We start from the raw sequence: 11,622 nt of genomic DNA, 5'->3' as shown, positions 1-11,622 counted from the left end.
ACAGCGCCACTTCTGGCTTTTTTCTTTTTGCTTATGTGGTGCTGAGGAATCGAACCCAGGGCCTCAGGCATGCAAGGCAAGTGCTCTACCACTGAGCCAACTTCCCAGCCTCTTTTGTTTATTTTTTTTAACGCTGGAGCTCTACTTTTTGAACTACACCTCCAATTTTGGCTTTTTGCTGGTTAATTGGAGATAAGATACTCACAGGCTTTCCTGCCTGGTCTGGCTTTGAACTACAATCCTCATATCTCAGTCTTCTGTGCAGCTAGAATTGTAGACATCAGCCAATAATACCCAGCTTGTTCTTTTTTCCAAATACCTTTTTCAAAGTTTTTTTTGGGGGGGGTCCGGTCGTGGGGCCTGAACTTGGGCCTGGGCGCTGTCCCTCAGCTCTTCAGCTCAAGGCTAGCGCTCTACCACTTGAGCCACAGCGCCACTTCCAGGTTTTTTATTTTTGCTTATATGGTGCTGAGGAATAGAACCCAGGGCCTCATGCGTGCAAGGCAAGTGCTCTACCACTGAGCCACCTTCCCAGCCCCTCAAAATTTTTTTATCTTGAGAAACATTTCAATTATTAGGAAGTCACAAATGCCTTTTACTTTTCATGCCGTCTTTATCTCTTTTCTTCTACCTTTAATTTCTGCCTTTGGAGCTCTGCTTAGATAATAGTGACATATTTTTATTTATTGTCTTTTTTTTCTGGTGCCAGTCCTGGGCTTGAACTCAGGGCCTGGGTGCTACCCCTGAACTTTTTTTGCTCAAGGCTCTACCACTTGAGCCACAGCCCACTTCTGGCTTTTTCAGTGGGTAATTAGAGATGAGAGTCTCATGGACTTTCCTGCTTGGGCTGTCTTCAAACCACAATTCTTAGCTCTCAGTCCTGAGTAGCTAGGATTACAGGCATGAGCCATTGGCACCTGACCATAATGTTTATTAATTATGTAACTGGAGTCCTCAGCTCAGTCCCAACATTTGGATGGTCCCCAAGGACCTTTTCCAGAGGGTCCTTCAGCCTTGGGGGGATCCCTCCTTATTGCCAACACCTCCCTTTCGCCCTGCAGCCTCACAGCCTTTCTCTCTCCCCAGGCACATGTGCTCAGCTGCAGCCGCCCCCCAGGGGCACCTTGCAAGTCCTCCGTGGCAACGGCACCTCCGTGGGGACTGTGCTCGTGTTCCACTGCCCCTCCGGCCACCAGATGGTAGGGTCTGGCCTCCTCACCTGTGCCTGGAAGGAGAACATCGCTGACTGGTCTTCAGGGACCCCTGTGTGCAAATGTAAGACCCTTCTCTCCTGAGCCACATCGGTTCAATGGCTGCTGAGTCGGGGGAGAGGACTAAATCCAGTCATGTGCATACTCCTAGGTGTGTAGGCATCGGCTTCTCAGGTGCTTAAGGTTCCATCTCTTGTGGCTTGACAGTGGCCAGTAACCCCTCAAGACTGAGCATGGACTCTAGTCCTAGCTGCTGGTTCAAATCTTGCTTTTACACTGGCCCCTAAGCCCCAAGAGACCATCTGTGTTGTCTGAGCAGGTGCTTTGCTACGGATTAAACAGGAAACCCATCCTCCCTTCTTCTTCCTTCCTCCTCCCTCCCTCTGTCTGTCTCTACCTTCATGTGGCAAATCCTAATAGGCTACTCTACGTAAAAGGACTCTAGGTACTGGGAACATACTAGACCAGAATGTCTGATCATGGGGCTTTTGGTCTTAGGGAAGGGGTTGTTTTCTGTGGCTAAGGGTATTGAACAGTCAGTAAGATGGAACTCTCACACATCATTGTCCAAAGCAAAATATATTTCCCTGTTTAGTATCTTAATGTGTTTGTACATAAAAATGACTTCAGAGTTAAAATAGCTTGGCTGATGCTGTATGTATATCCTACAGAACTTCTCAGCGCCTTTAACTTATTCACATGCTGAGTGAATCTTTAAGAGTGACAATATTTGTTAGGACTAGTTTCCAAGAGGCAGAAAACCCCAAATGACAAATAGAATCAAGGTAGCATTTCCCCCTACAGAATGAATAGCCAGGCTTGGAGCATGCTCCACTACAGCGGGACCCAGGCTCCTACTGTTGACCTGAGTTGGTGACAATTGTTTCAAGTAGGGTTTATAGGATGGTGGCCCCTAAGGGCAAAGGTCACACATCAACATTTCAAGGAAGATTCTTAGAAGTAGTCCCTGACCACTATTCTTTATCCACTATTGGCTGGAACGCAGTTGTGTCACTGCTGGGCAATGGAGGTCTCCGTTCTGTTGTTTTTGTAATTAATATTATCATCTTCATCTTTAAGTAGTTGTACAAAGGTGCATTGTACTCATAAATGGACTTAACATATCAGTTTATGAGTATAATGCATCTTTTATATATTTTTCAATTGTAAAGATACTATAAGAGGGGTTACAGTTACATGAGCAAGGTAATGAGTACATTTCCTATCGAGCATTGTTACCCCTTTCTTTGTTTTTCCCTACTATCCCTTTCCTCCCCAACTCCTCCCTCTCCCCCCAACCAAAGTTGTAAAGTTTGTTTTCAACATAGTGTCTTGTACTTCTCGTTGTTACAATGGGTCAACCTGTATCCTTATTTCAGCATTTTGTTATTTCCCTTCCCCTCCCCAAATTGGAAAAATGTATATACAAGATGCAGGACACAGATCAAATACAGTGACAACAGGGGTTATACCATGGGGGAAGAATATACAAAGAAACAAAAAAATCACATAGTACATTATAAGTACATTAAAAAGAACAACAAAAAAGATAAAATTGCTTGTGTTCCTATCTTGGGGTTCATTTCGGTTAGCATCAGTTTATATGGTCATATGTACATAGCCTTTGACCTCTTATGCTTGTCCTAGACATATACTAGTTATTGCAGATAAGGGAAACCATAGGACCTATGTTTCTTTGGGCCTGGCTTACTTCACTTAATATAATTTTTTCCAAGTCTTTCCATTTCTTAACAAATAGGGCGGTGTCATTCTTTCTGAGTATAATGAATCTTGATCATGTCATCCCTTCTACCTTTCTCCCTTAGCTCTTCCATCCCCTTGGTTGGGGTTGGGTTGGAGTTGGAGTTGGGGTTGCTGTCATCTAGCAGGGGAAATGTGACTAGAGACAGGAACCATGTCCACGTTGGGGCAAAAGCATATGTTGTTCAAATGAAGACCCTGGTATCTTTTTTTCTTCCAGAACATCCCTTAGAATCTATAGATATGAGCCAGGTGCTGTGGCTCATGCCTATAATCCTAGCTTCTTAGGAATCTGAGATCTAAGTTTTAAAATCCAAAGCCAACCTGGGCAGGAAAATCTATGAGAATCTTCTCTCCATTTAACCACCCAGAAGTGGAGCTGCAACTCAAGTGGTAGAATGCTATTCTTGAGTGAAAAAGCTAAGGCATACTGCCTATGCCCTGAATTCAAGCTCCAGTTATGGCACACACACACAAAAAAGAATCTATGGAACTGGTTCTTAGATTATACAAATGTCCTTTGACCCTAATCATGAATATTTTCTTTGCCTTTGCTTCATCCTGTAGAGTGACCAGAGAAGGCCCCTGAAGAGTTTTGCCTACTTGGGCAGAACAGTGGGCTGATTCAACAGTTCACTTTGGTGCATCTTTCAGCATCTGGTCCACAGCTCAGCCTTGTGCTCTAAATCAGGGATGTAAGAGTGCAAGCCAGTGAGGCCATTATCTGATCTTGCAAGAGCAACTCCATTGTACTCCCTGAAAACTTCTAAATACCCTGCAGAATCCTACTCAAGTTCTTCCTCCCTAGAGGAAGTCTTCCTTGATAGCCCCCCTCAAGTGAAATCTGCATCAATTCTTGCCTCAGCCACCAGTGACTCTTCTCAAAACAGAGTTCACTGAGAATGAGAAAGGCCTGACCCCTATCCCCTATCCCCCCAACCCCTGACCCTTGACCCTTGACCCCTGTGCTTGGTAGATCTGGGCCAGCTGTCCCAGGAGCTGGTGGTTGTCTCCTTAACAGCTGTGCCGCCACACGAGACCTTTGGCTTCAAGGTGGCAGTCATCGCTTCCATTGTGAGCTGTGCCATCATCTTGCTCATGTCTGTGGCCTTCCTCACCTGCTGCTTCCTCAAGTGTGTGAAGAGGAGTGAACAGCAGCGCTCCAACAGGTATGGTGGCCTGGTGGCCCTAGGATGCACCCTGCTCAAGGGATGCTGCCATAGCTGCTAGAGACATCCTGGAGCTGTGTCTGTGGATGGGGTGGAAGTGGTACATGGTGGCTCTGAGACTTCTATTCTTAAACCTGTGTACACACACACAGGACAAACACTCTGCTCCATTAGTGGCATTTGGGACAACTGAAGAATGCCTACAGCTGAGGTGAGTGCCACAGATTTAAGAATTACAGTCCATAAGCAAAATATGACCACTGAAGGGCTTCTTAATACAGTTACTAATGTGTGTGTGTGTGTGTGTGTGTGTGTGTACCAGTGCTGGGAGCTTGAACTCAAGGCCTGGGTGCTATCCCTTAGTTTTTTTGCTCAGGATTGGCTCCCTACCACTTGAGCAACAACTCCACTTATGGCTTTTTTTGCGGGTTAACTGGAGATAAGAATCACATGGACTTTCCTGCTCAGACTGTCTTGAGCTACCAACTTTATTTATTTATTTATTTATTTTGGGGGGGGGGTCCGGTCGTGGGGCCTGAACTTGGGCCTGGGCACTGTCCCTCAGTGCTTCAGCTCAAGGCTAGAGCTCTACCACTTGAGCCACAGTGCCACTTCCAGCTTTTTTCTTTTTTCTTATGTGGTGCTGAGGAATCGAACCCAGGGCCTCATGCATGCAAAGGCAAGTGCTCTACCACTGAGCCACCTTCCCAGCCCCTGAGCTACCAACTTTATATCTCAGCCTCCTGAGTAACTAAGTCTGAGCCACTGGTGCCTGGCAGTAATGGATTCTTTTCTGGTTGTATTGTCTGACTGCGGTAAAATATACATAACACGAATGCATCATTTGAGCCATCTCTAAGTGTGCTGTTCAGTGGCACAAACTCACTCGTAAGTCTGTTCAGCTAGCAGCACTGCCCACAGCTAGAACATCTACTGTCTGTTTTCCTAAGTCACCTTTTATGGGATCACAGCCATGCTTCTGGGTGACTGTTCTTGGCTGCTCTCCAGTGGTGGAGGCAGAGTTAAGTTACAGGAGAAACTGGGGTGGGTGAAATGACCCTAAAAGTGTCCCCTGTCTGGCTCCTACAGAGGCTTGCCAACCGCCTCTGCCTGAGGGCATGCTGGGCTGTATGGAGCCACCTCTTCATTCCTGTGCCTGCTCAGTGTCCTTCATCCTGAGCTCTCCCCCTTCCCCCAGGACAGCCCAGCTGTGGTACCAACTGAGAGGCGAAGACCTGGAGACAGTACAAGCGGCATACCTAGGCCTCAAGAGCCACAATCTCAACAACAGCAGCAGTGGTGATCGAGGTGGCAAGCCAGGAAGCCGGTCCAATCAGGCCCATGACAACCACAGCTTTGCTATGTGGGTCACCAGGCTTGGGGGCAAGTTGGGAATGTGGGGGGCCAGAAAACCTTTTCCCAGTTTGTCCAGAGCCTGGGGCAACCAGAGCCCTGTGCCTCAACTCCCAACCCTAACACCAGAGAATCCTGAAAGAGACTTCTCAGTTCTCAGAGCTACCCCCACCCACCCAGCCCACTATGAGAATTCAACCCCCCAGGAGTGCCAAGGCTTGTGATGACTCCAAGACTGGGTTCCCTCCCAGCCCCAGCAGGACTCAGTACAAGGCTAAGTCATTGCTCCCCCTCCCATTTTTCCTTCCTCCATCTCTCACGTCCTCCCTTCCCTTTCCCTTTCCTTCTCAGAAGCATGAATTGAGTGCACACACACACAAGTACACAGCTGTGCTCTCTGCCTCTCTCTGCCTCTCTCTGTCTGTCTCTCTGTCTCTGTCTCTTTCTCCTCAGAACTGGTATAAGGATGTTCTTTTTCCGGCTCCAGAAATCTGACCCGAGTGGCTCAGGGCCCATAGAGAATGTCGGCCAGACTTGCTGTCAGCCAGAATTGCCATCAGTATCAGCACCCACTCTGTGCTCCAAGATCATGCCTAACACTAGGCTATCAGGTCTCTGGAGCCCTTAAACTCAGATTTGTTGTCCTTTGTGGTGTGGCTTACCAAGGACCCTGGGTTTATGGTCTTACCAGAGAACCCTGTCCCACTTGGGTCTGGATGGTGTCTCCCATCATGCTGAGATGTGTGTTCCTAGCCTGGCTGCTTGCAGGTCTTAGAGATGGGCCCAGAAATGAGCTGTAGGAAAGCATAGGATCTCTGCCAAGGAAAAGTCCCCAATTCCTCCAGTCAGGGAATAAAGAAGGTACTCCGTCCCTAGGCTCAGGATCCAGGGTGACTGCCTGATTTGCTGTGCCTCAGGGGTGACTTTGTTCATTGTGTTGTAATTCAACCAAACCATCCATGAGAAACAAAGATGGGCTCTTTGATTCTTTTTTCTTCTTCTTCTTTTTATGCCAATACTTAGGCTTGAACACAAGACCTGAATCTGTCTCTTGGCTTTTTTGCTCATGGCTGGTGCTTTACCACTTGAGCCACAGCTTCACTTTTGGTTTTGTTCTGGTTAATTGGAGATAAGAGTCTCACAGACTTTCCTGACCCACCTGGCTTTAAACTGCAATCCACAAATCTCAGCCTTCTGAATAGGTAGGATTAGAGACATGAACCACTAGTGCCTGGCTCTGTTTTCTTTCTTGCTGTAGGAGCCCTGCCTTCAGATGTGTCTTCTTACTTACTCAAGGTGTTCAGGGTTCATCTCATACCTTCTGTGACCAGCTTGGTACTGCTCTTTACCTCCTTCCTCCCCTCCAGATCTCCTGAAGCAAAGACAGAACGCACTCCCAGCACTAGGGCAGTGCACACCTCAGCTACCTTGCCTACAAAGTCAGAAGCAATGGCTCAGGGGTCAGAGGTCAGGAACTCCTGGCCATTATTGTCTTCAGTATTCTCATACTTCATATGTGGAAAAGGAAACTGAGGCACAGGGAATGGGGGTGGCCTGTCTGGTCCTACCTGCTCTCTGAGGCCTCCAAACCTTGAAATGTTGCCTAGGTTGGCCTCAGACTTTGAGGCTCCCTCTTGTAGCCTCCTGAGTAGAGGAGACAGCAGAGGGACAACATGCCCAACAGGAATCTCATTCTTTTCTTTTTTGGAGTAGTACTGGGTATTAGATTTATGGACTCATTTGTTAGGAAAACTTGAGCCACACCCCTAGTCCTTTGCTTTTCAGGTCTTTTGGTTTTTGTTGTTGTTGTTGTTGGGGAGAGCTAGTCCTGGAGCTTGAACTTAGGGCCTGGGCGCTGTCTCTGAGCTTTTATTCGCTCAAAGCTAGTGCTCTCCACTTGAGCCACAGCTCCACTTGGAGATAAGAATCTCATAGACTTTCCTGCCCGGGCTGACTTTGAATTATAATCCTCAGATCCCAGCCTCCTGAGTAGCTAGGATTACAGGTGTGAGCCATCAGCGCCTGGCTTGCTTTTTAGTTTTTCAGATAAGGTCTCATGCTGTCACCCAAGGCAGCCTCACACCACAATCCTCCTACCTCTGTCTCCTGGATAGTTAGCTGGGATTGTAGGCATGCACACTGCACCACACCACACCCAGCTAGGAATCATACTTAATAGCTATTATTACAAATGTACTATATCATTTATTTCTTAACAATTTATATTAATTTTAAATAGCTGTACAAAGGAGTCACCATTTAACAAACCAGTTTATAAATACAATGTATCTTAATCAATAGCACCCCTTTCAACATTTTCATCTATCCCTCCCCTACCCACCCTTCCCTCACTCTCCTCAATTTTGTAGGATATACATTGGATTCTTGACTGCATTCTTCCCATCTTCTCTTCATTCATCTACCCCTAGCCCCTTGACTCCACCCCGCCCCTTTCAAGTACCTGTTTCCCAGTGCTTATTTTGTTGAATGTTGATTTTTCCTTTCTAAGAAATTACATTATTTGAGTTCTCATTGGAAGCTACCATATTTCAGTCAATACATTTGTATACACTTTCATACCACCCAATGCCTTTACTAGTAAGTACACTATATCCTTTAGATCCTGCCCTACTGACTGGTTTTTGTGTTTAGATCTAGTTTCTTTTGTTGTTGATTTGTTTTTGTAGTTGAGCCCAGGGCCTCCGACATTCTAGGTGAGCACTCTCCCACTGAGCTACATCCCCAGTCCTGTTTTTCCTTTTCTCCTGAGATGGGAGTTCACCATGTTTCCCAGGCTGGTATCCAACTCCTGGGCTCAAGTGATTCTTCTTCCTCAGTCTCCTGAGTTACATGCATGTATCACTGTGCCCAGCTTTGTTTTCTTCATTGAGATGATTGTTAGAAATTGATGATGATTCCAGAAATGGAGTGTCTGGGCCAAATAGCTTGAATATTTTCACTACCAATTCTTTCTCCCAGAGCTTCCTACAGGTTAATTCAGCCATAGCGTAAGGACCACATGCTAATGGTTTGCTCATCCCTTCTTTACAAGTGTAAGTTTTGCAGGCCATTTTCACATTCCTTTGATAAATGTTGAGGAAGAATATTTTCCCTAAACTTTTGCCTCCCATAGCATTGTATTAGTCATTCGCTGGTTGCTCACCACATTACCTGCTAATGTTTTTCTCATGACCTTAGTATCATGAGAGACTGCTTGACCTGTCAACTCAACTGTTCATTTTTATTTTAGTTTGGCTAGCACAGTTCTGGCTAGCAGTTTCCTTTTTATACAGTCACATTTCCTAGGCTGTACCCCCCACCTGTGATACCCTCTACCCATCTTGTATCCCAATAAAGAAAAAGACTATGACATAGGAGAAGGGATGGCTGCCGCTAAGGCATCTGGTATTCTGGATGAGGGCAGCTGTGGTTCCACTGGCTGATGTGTGAGGCCCAGGAGCTCCTGCGAATGCTGTCTGGGGCCATGGGTCTGCCCTGGCTCTTCCTCATAGATACCAGCTGTTAGACTGTGGGGATCTGTGTTAGAGATGGTCAGACACTCACCTTAGGGGCATTGTGGCCACAGAACTATGGAAGGAACTATGGGAGGATCCTTGGCTGGGAGGGATACCTGGAAGGACCTATAACAGGCTGGAAGAGGCTGGGTTGGAGGTCATTCTGAGAGAGTACTTTCCTCAGCCTGTGTCTCCTCTTCTCACAGAGACCTCAGTGATGGCATCAGAGGGCTGGCCAGTGTGACCCATGATGTGGACAAGGACCCCTGGACTTTTGGGCCTGGTTCTTCGAGCACTGGTGGCCTCTCCAACTCACCATGCAACCCTGTGGTGGTCCACACAGTGAGCCCAGGGAAGAGCCTAACAGGCTCCCGGTCCACCACAAGGATAACCACACGGCCTGCCATGTACCTTCCAGGGTGACCCCACCAGTCAGGTACCTGTAATGCAACATGTCCAGCTGGAGGATGGCCAGAGAACTCTGCTCCCAGGTGTAAGGAGTCAAGCTGCCACTGAAGGCTGAGGCCCCAGTGGGAAGTGTTCTGTTCCAGGGGAGTCCTGTGGAGATCTTGTAGTAATGACACTGAAGCAGCTGCTGGACCAATGTCCCTGGGCAGCTTCCCTCCAACCAGGGTTCCTTTAAAGAAACTGTGAGACACTTTAAGTAAATCTAGTTTTGCATAGTAGAATAAAAGAACAGCAATAAAATACTTTTCAGCAAGCATAGATGATTACTTCAGATTATTATTTATTATTATTATTATTAGTCGGTTGTGGGGCTTGAACTCTGGGCCTGGGTGCTGTCCCTGAATTCTTCAGCTTAAGACAAGTGCTCTACCACTTGAGCTACAGCGTCACTTCTGGTTTTCTGGTGGTTAATTGGAGATAAGAGTCTCACGGACTTTCCTGCCCGGGCTGGCTTTGAACTGTGATCCTCAGATCTCAGCCTCCTGAGTAGCTAGGATTCGAGGTGTGAGCTACCAGCACCTAGCTTTATTTATTTATTTATTTTGGTCCGGTTGTGAGGCCTCAACTCTGGGCCTGGGCACTGTCCCTCAGCTCTTCAGCTCAAGGCTAGCACTCTACCACTTGAGTCACAGAGCCACTTCCGTTTTTTTTTTCTTTTTTGCTTATGTGGTGCTGAGGAATCGAACCCAGGGCTTCATACATGCAAGGCAAGCGCTCTATCACTGAGCCACCTTCCCAGCCCCCACCTGGCTTTATTATTTTTGTTTCTTTGTGCTTTTTTTTTAATTGTGAAAATTTGTGCTGGTACTGGGGTTTGAACTTGGAGCCTCTGCTCTCACTTGGCTTTTTTTGTTTAAGGCTGGTGCTCTACCACCAGAGCACTTCCAGCTTTTTGCTGGTTAATTGAAGATGAGAGTCTCTCAGACTTTTCTGCCTGGCTGTTCCAACCATGATCCTCAGATCTCAACCTCTTGAGTAGTTAGGATTACAGGTGTGAGCCACAAGTGCCTGGCTATCCACCTCAGCATCTTTGAATCAAGGCCCTGCCCAAGGCTCTGCATCCATTGTCCATAACGTCAGGTGAGGGAAATAAAGTCTCTCCTACTCCTAAAAACCACAAAGGTAGAAACCACTGTGCCATTTGCCTATCCCTCTAGAGCCTTAAACCTCTTGGAATAAACTATAATTGTGTATTCTTACTATGTGATGTTCTGGGCTGAGTGGAAACACAGCTGAGTTCTTGATCCCTTCCTGCAGTTGGTGTGTGCAGTCAGAAGTGGCTGCATGGAGTCTCATGGAAGGCTGGTCACTCAGATCTGGAGTTGCTGATGGCAGCTAGCTTCCATGGTAACAGTCACTAGCCAGGCTCTGGTGGCTCACACCCATAATCCTAGCTACTCAGGAGGCTGAGATTAGAGGATTGTGGTCCAAAGACAGCCTGGGTAGACAAGTCCATAAGACTCTTGTCTCCAATTAACCACCAAAAAGCTGGAAGTAGGACTATGGCTCTAGTGATAGAGCCCCAGCCTTGAGTTAAAAAGCTAAGGGACAGTGCCCTAGCCCTGAGCTCAAGGTTGAGTACCAGCATGCACACACAAAGAAACCACTCAACCTCTTTTGGGACTTCAGCAACTCTGGCCAGGCTTTGGCATGGATGACAAAAAGCATTCAGGGTTTTTTTTGTGCTAGGTCCCAGCCCTTAACCCTAACAGGGTTAGGTGGTAGTCAAAATGGCAGAAGTTGAGACAGGATAGACTAGGGCTCTAGAGATCTACGTGAAGGTTTGGAGATTAGCAAGGGGTGATGACTGTGTGTTTGTTCCCACATAGTTAAGTAAGTTTGTGTTACTGGAGCAGAGGTGGGGGAAGGGAGGATTAGGATAAAAGGTTCTGGCTCTCAGATATGAGTTACAAATATACGTCCAGAGTGTAGTGATGCATGCCTGTAATCAAGCTACTTGGGAAGCAGAGGAAAGAGAATAATGGTTCAAGGAGATACCAGATAAAGTAGTAAGATTCTCTCTTAGAATCTTTTTCTCTCTTAGAGAGAAAGAGAGGGGAGTGGGGGCTGCATAACTAAAGTGATAGAATGTTTGTCTAGAAAGCTTGAGGCCCTGGGTTAAATCCTGGCATTGCAAAAAAAGGA

The 11,622-nt window shown here is 46.8% G+C and overlaps 1 protein-coding gene across 1 annotated transcript in view; it reads left to right on the top strand.

The window, feature by feature from the left end:
- The window catches only part of Susd3 (sushi domain containing 3), a 19,074-nt gene extending 9,343 nt beyond the window's left edge, over window positions 1-9,731 (top strand). The window contains exons 2-5 of the mRNA XM_013026449.1: window positions 1,087-1,275; window positions 3,994-4,141; window positions 5,340-5,504; window positions 9,216-9,731. Of these exons, the coding sequence (XP_012881903.1) occupies window positions 1,087-1,275; window positions 3,994-4,141; window positions 5,340-5,504; window positions 9,216-9,432 (719 nt within the window). The 3' untranslated portion in view covers window positions 9,433-9,731. The remainder of the gene's footprint in view (window positions 1-1,086; window positions 1,276-3,993; window positions 4,142-5,339; window positions 5,505-9,215) is intronic.
- Window positions 9,732-11,622: the final 1,891 nt, after the last annotated feature.

The sequence above is a fragment of the Dipodomys ordii genome, unplaced genomic scaffold, assembly GCF_000151885.1.
Source record: "Dipodomys ordii isolate 6190 unplaced genomic scaffold, Dord_2.0 Scaffold93, whole genome shotgun sequence".
Taxonomy (NCBI): Eukaryota; Metazoa; Chordata; class Mammalia; order Rodentia; family Heteromyidae; genus Dipodomys; species Dipodomys ordii.
Note: the sequence above shows the minus strand (reverse complement) of the source record. Positions and strands in the feature narration are given on the sequence as shown.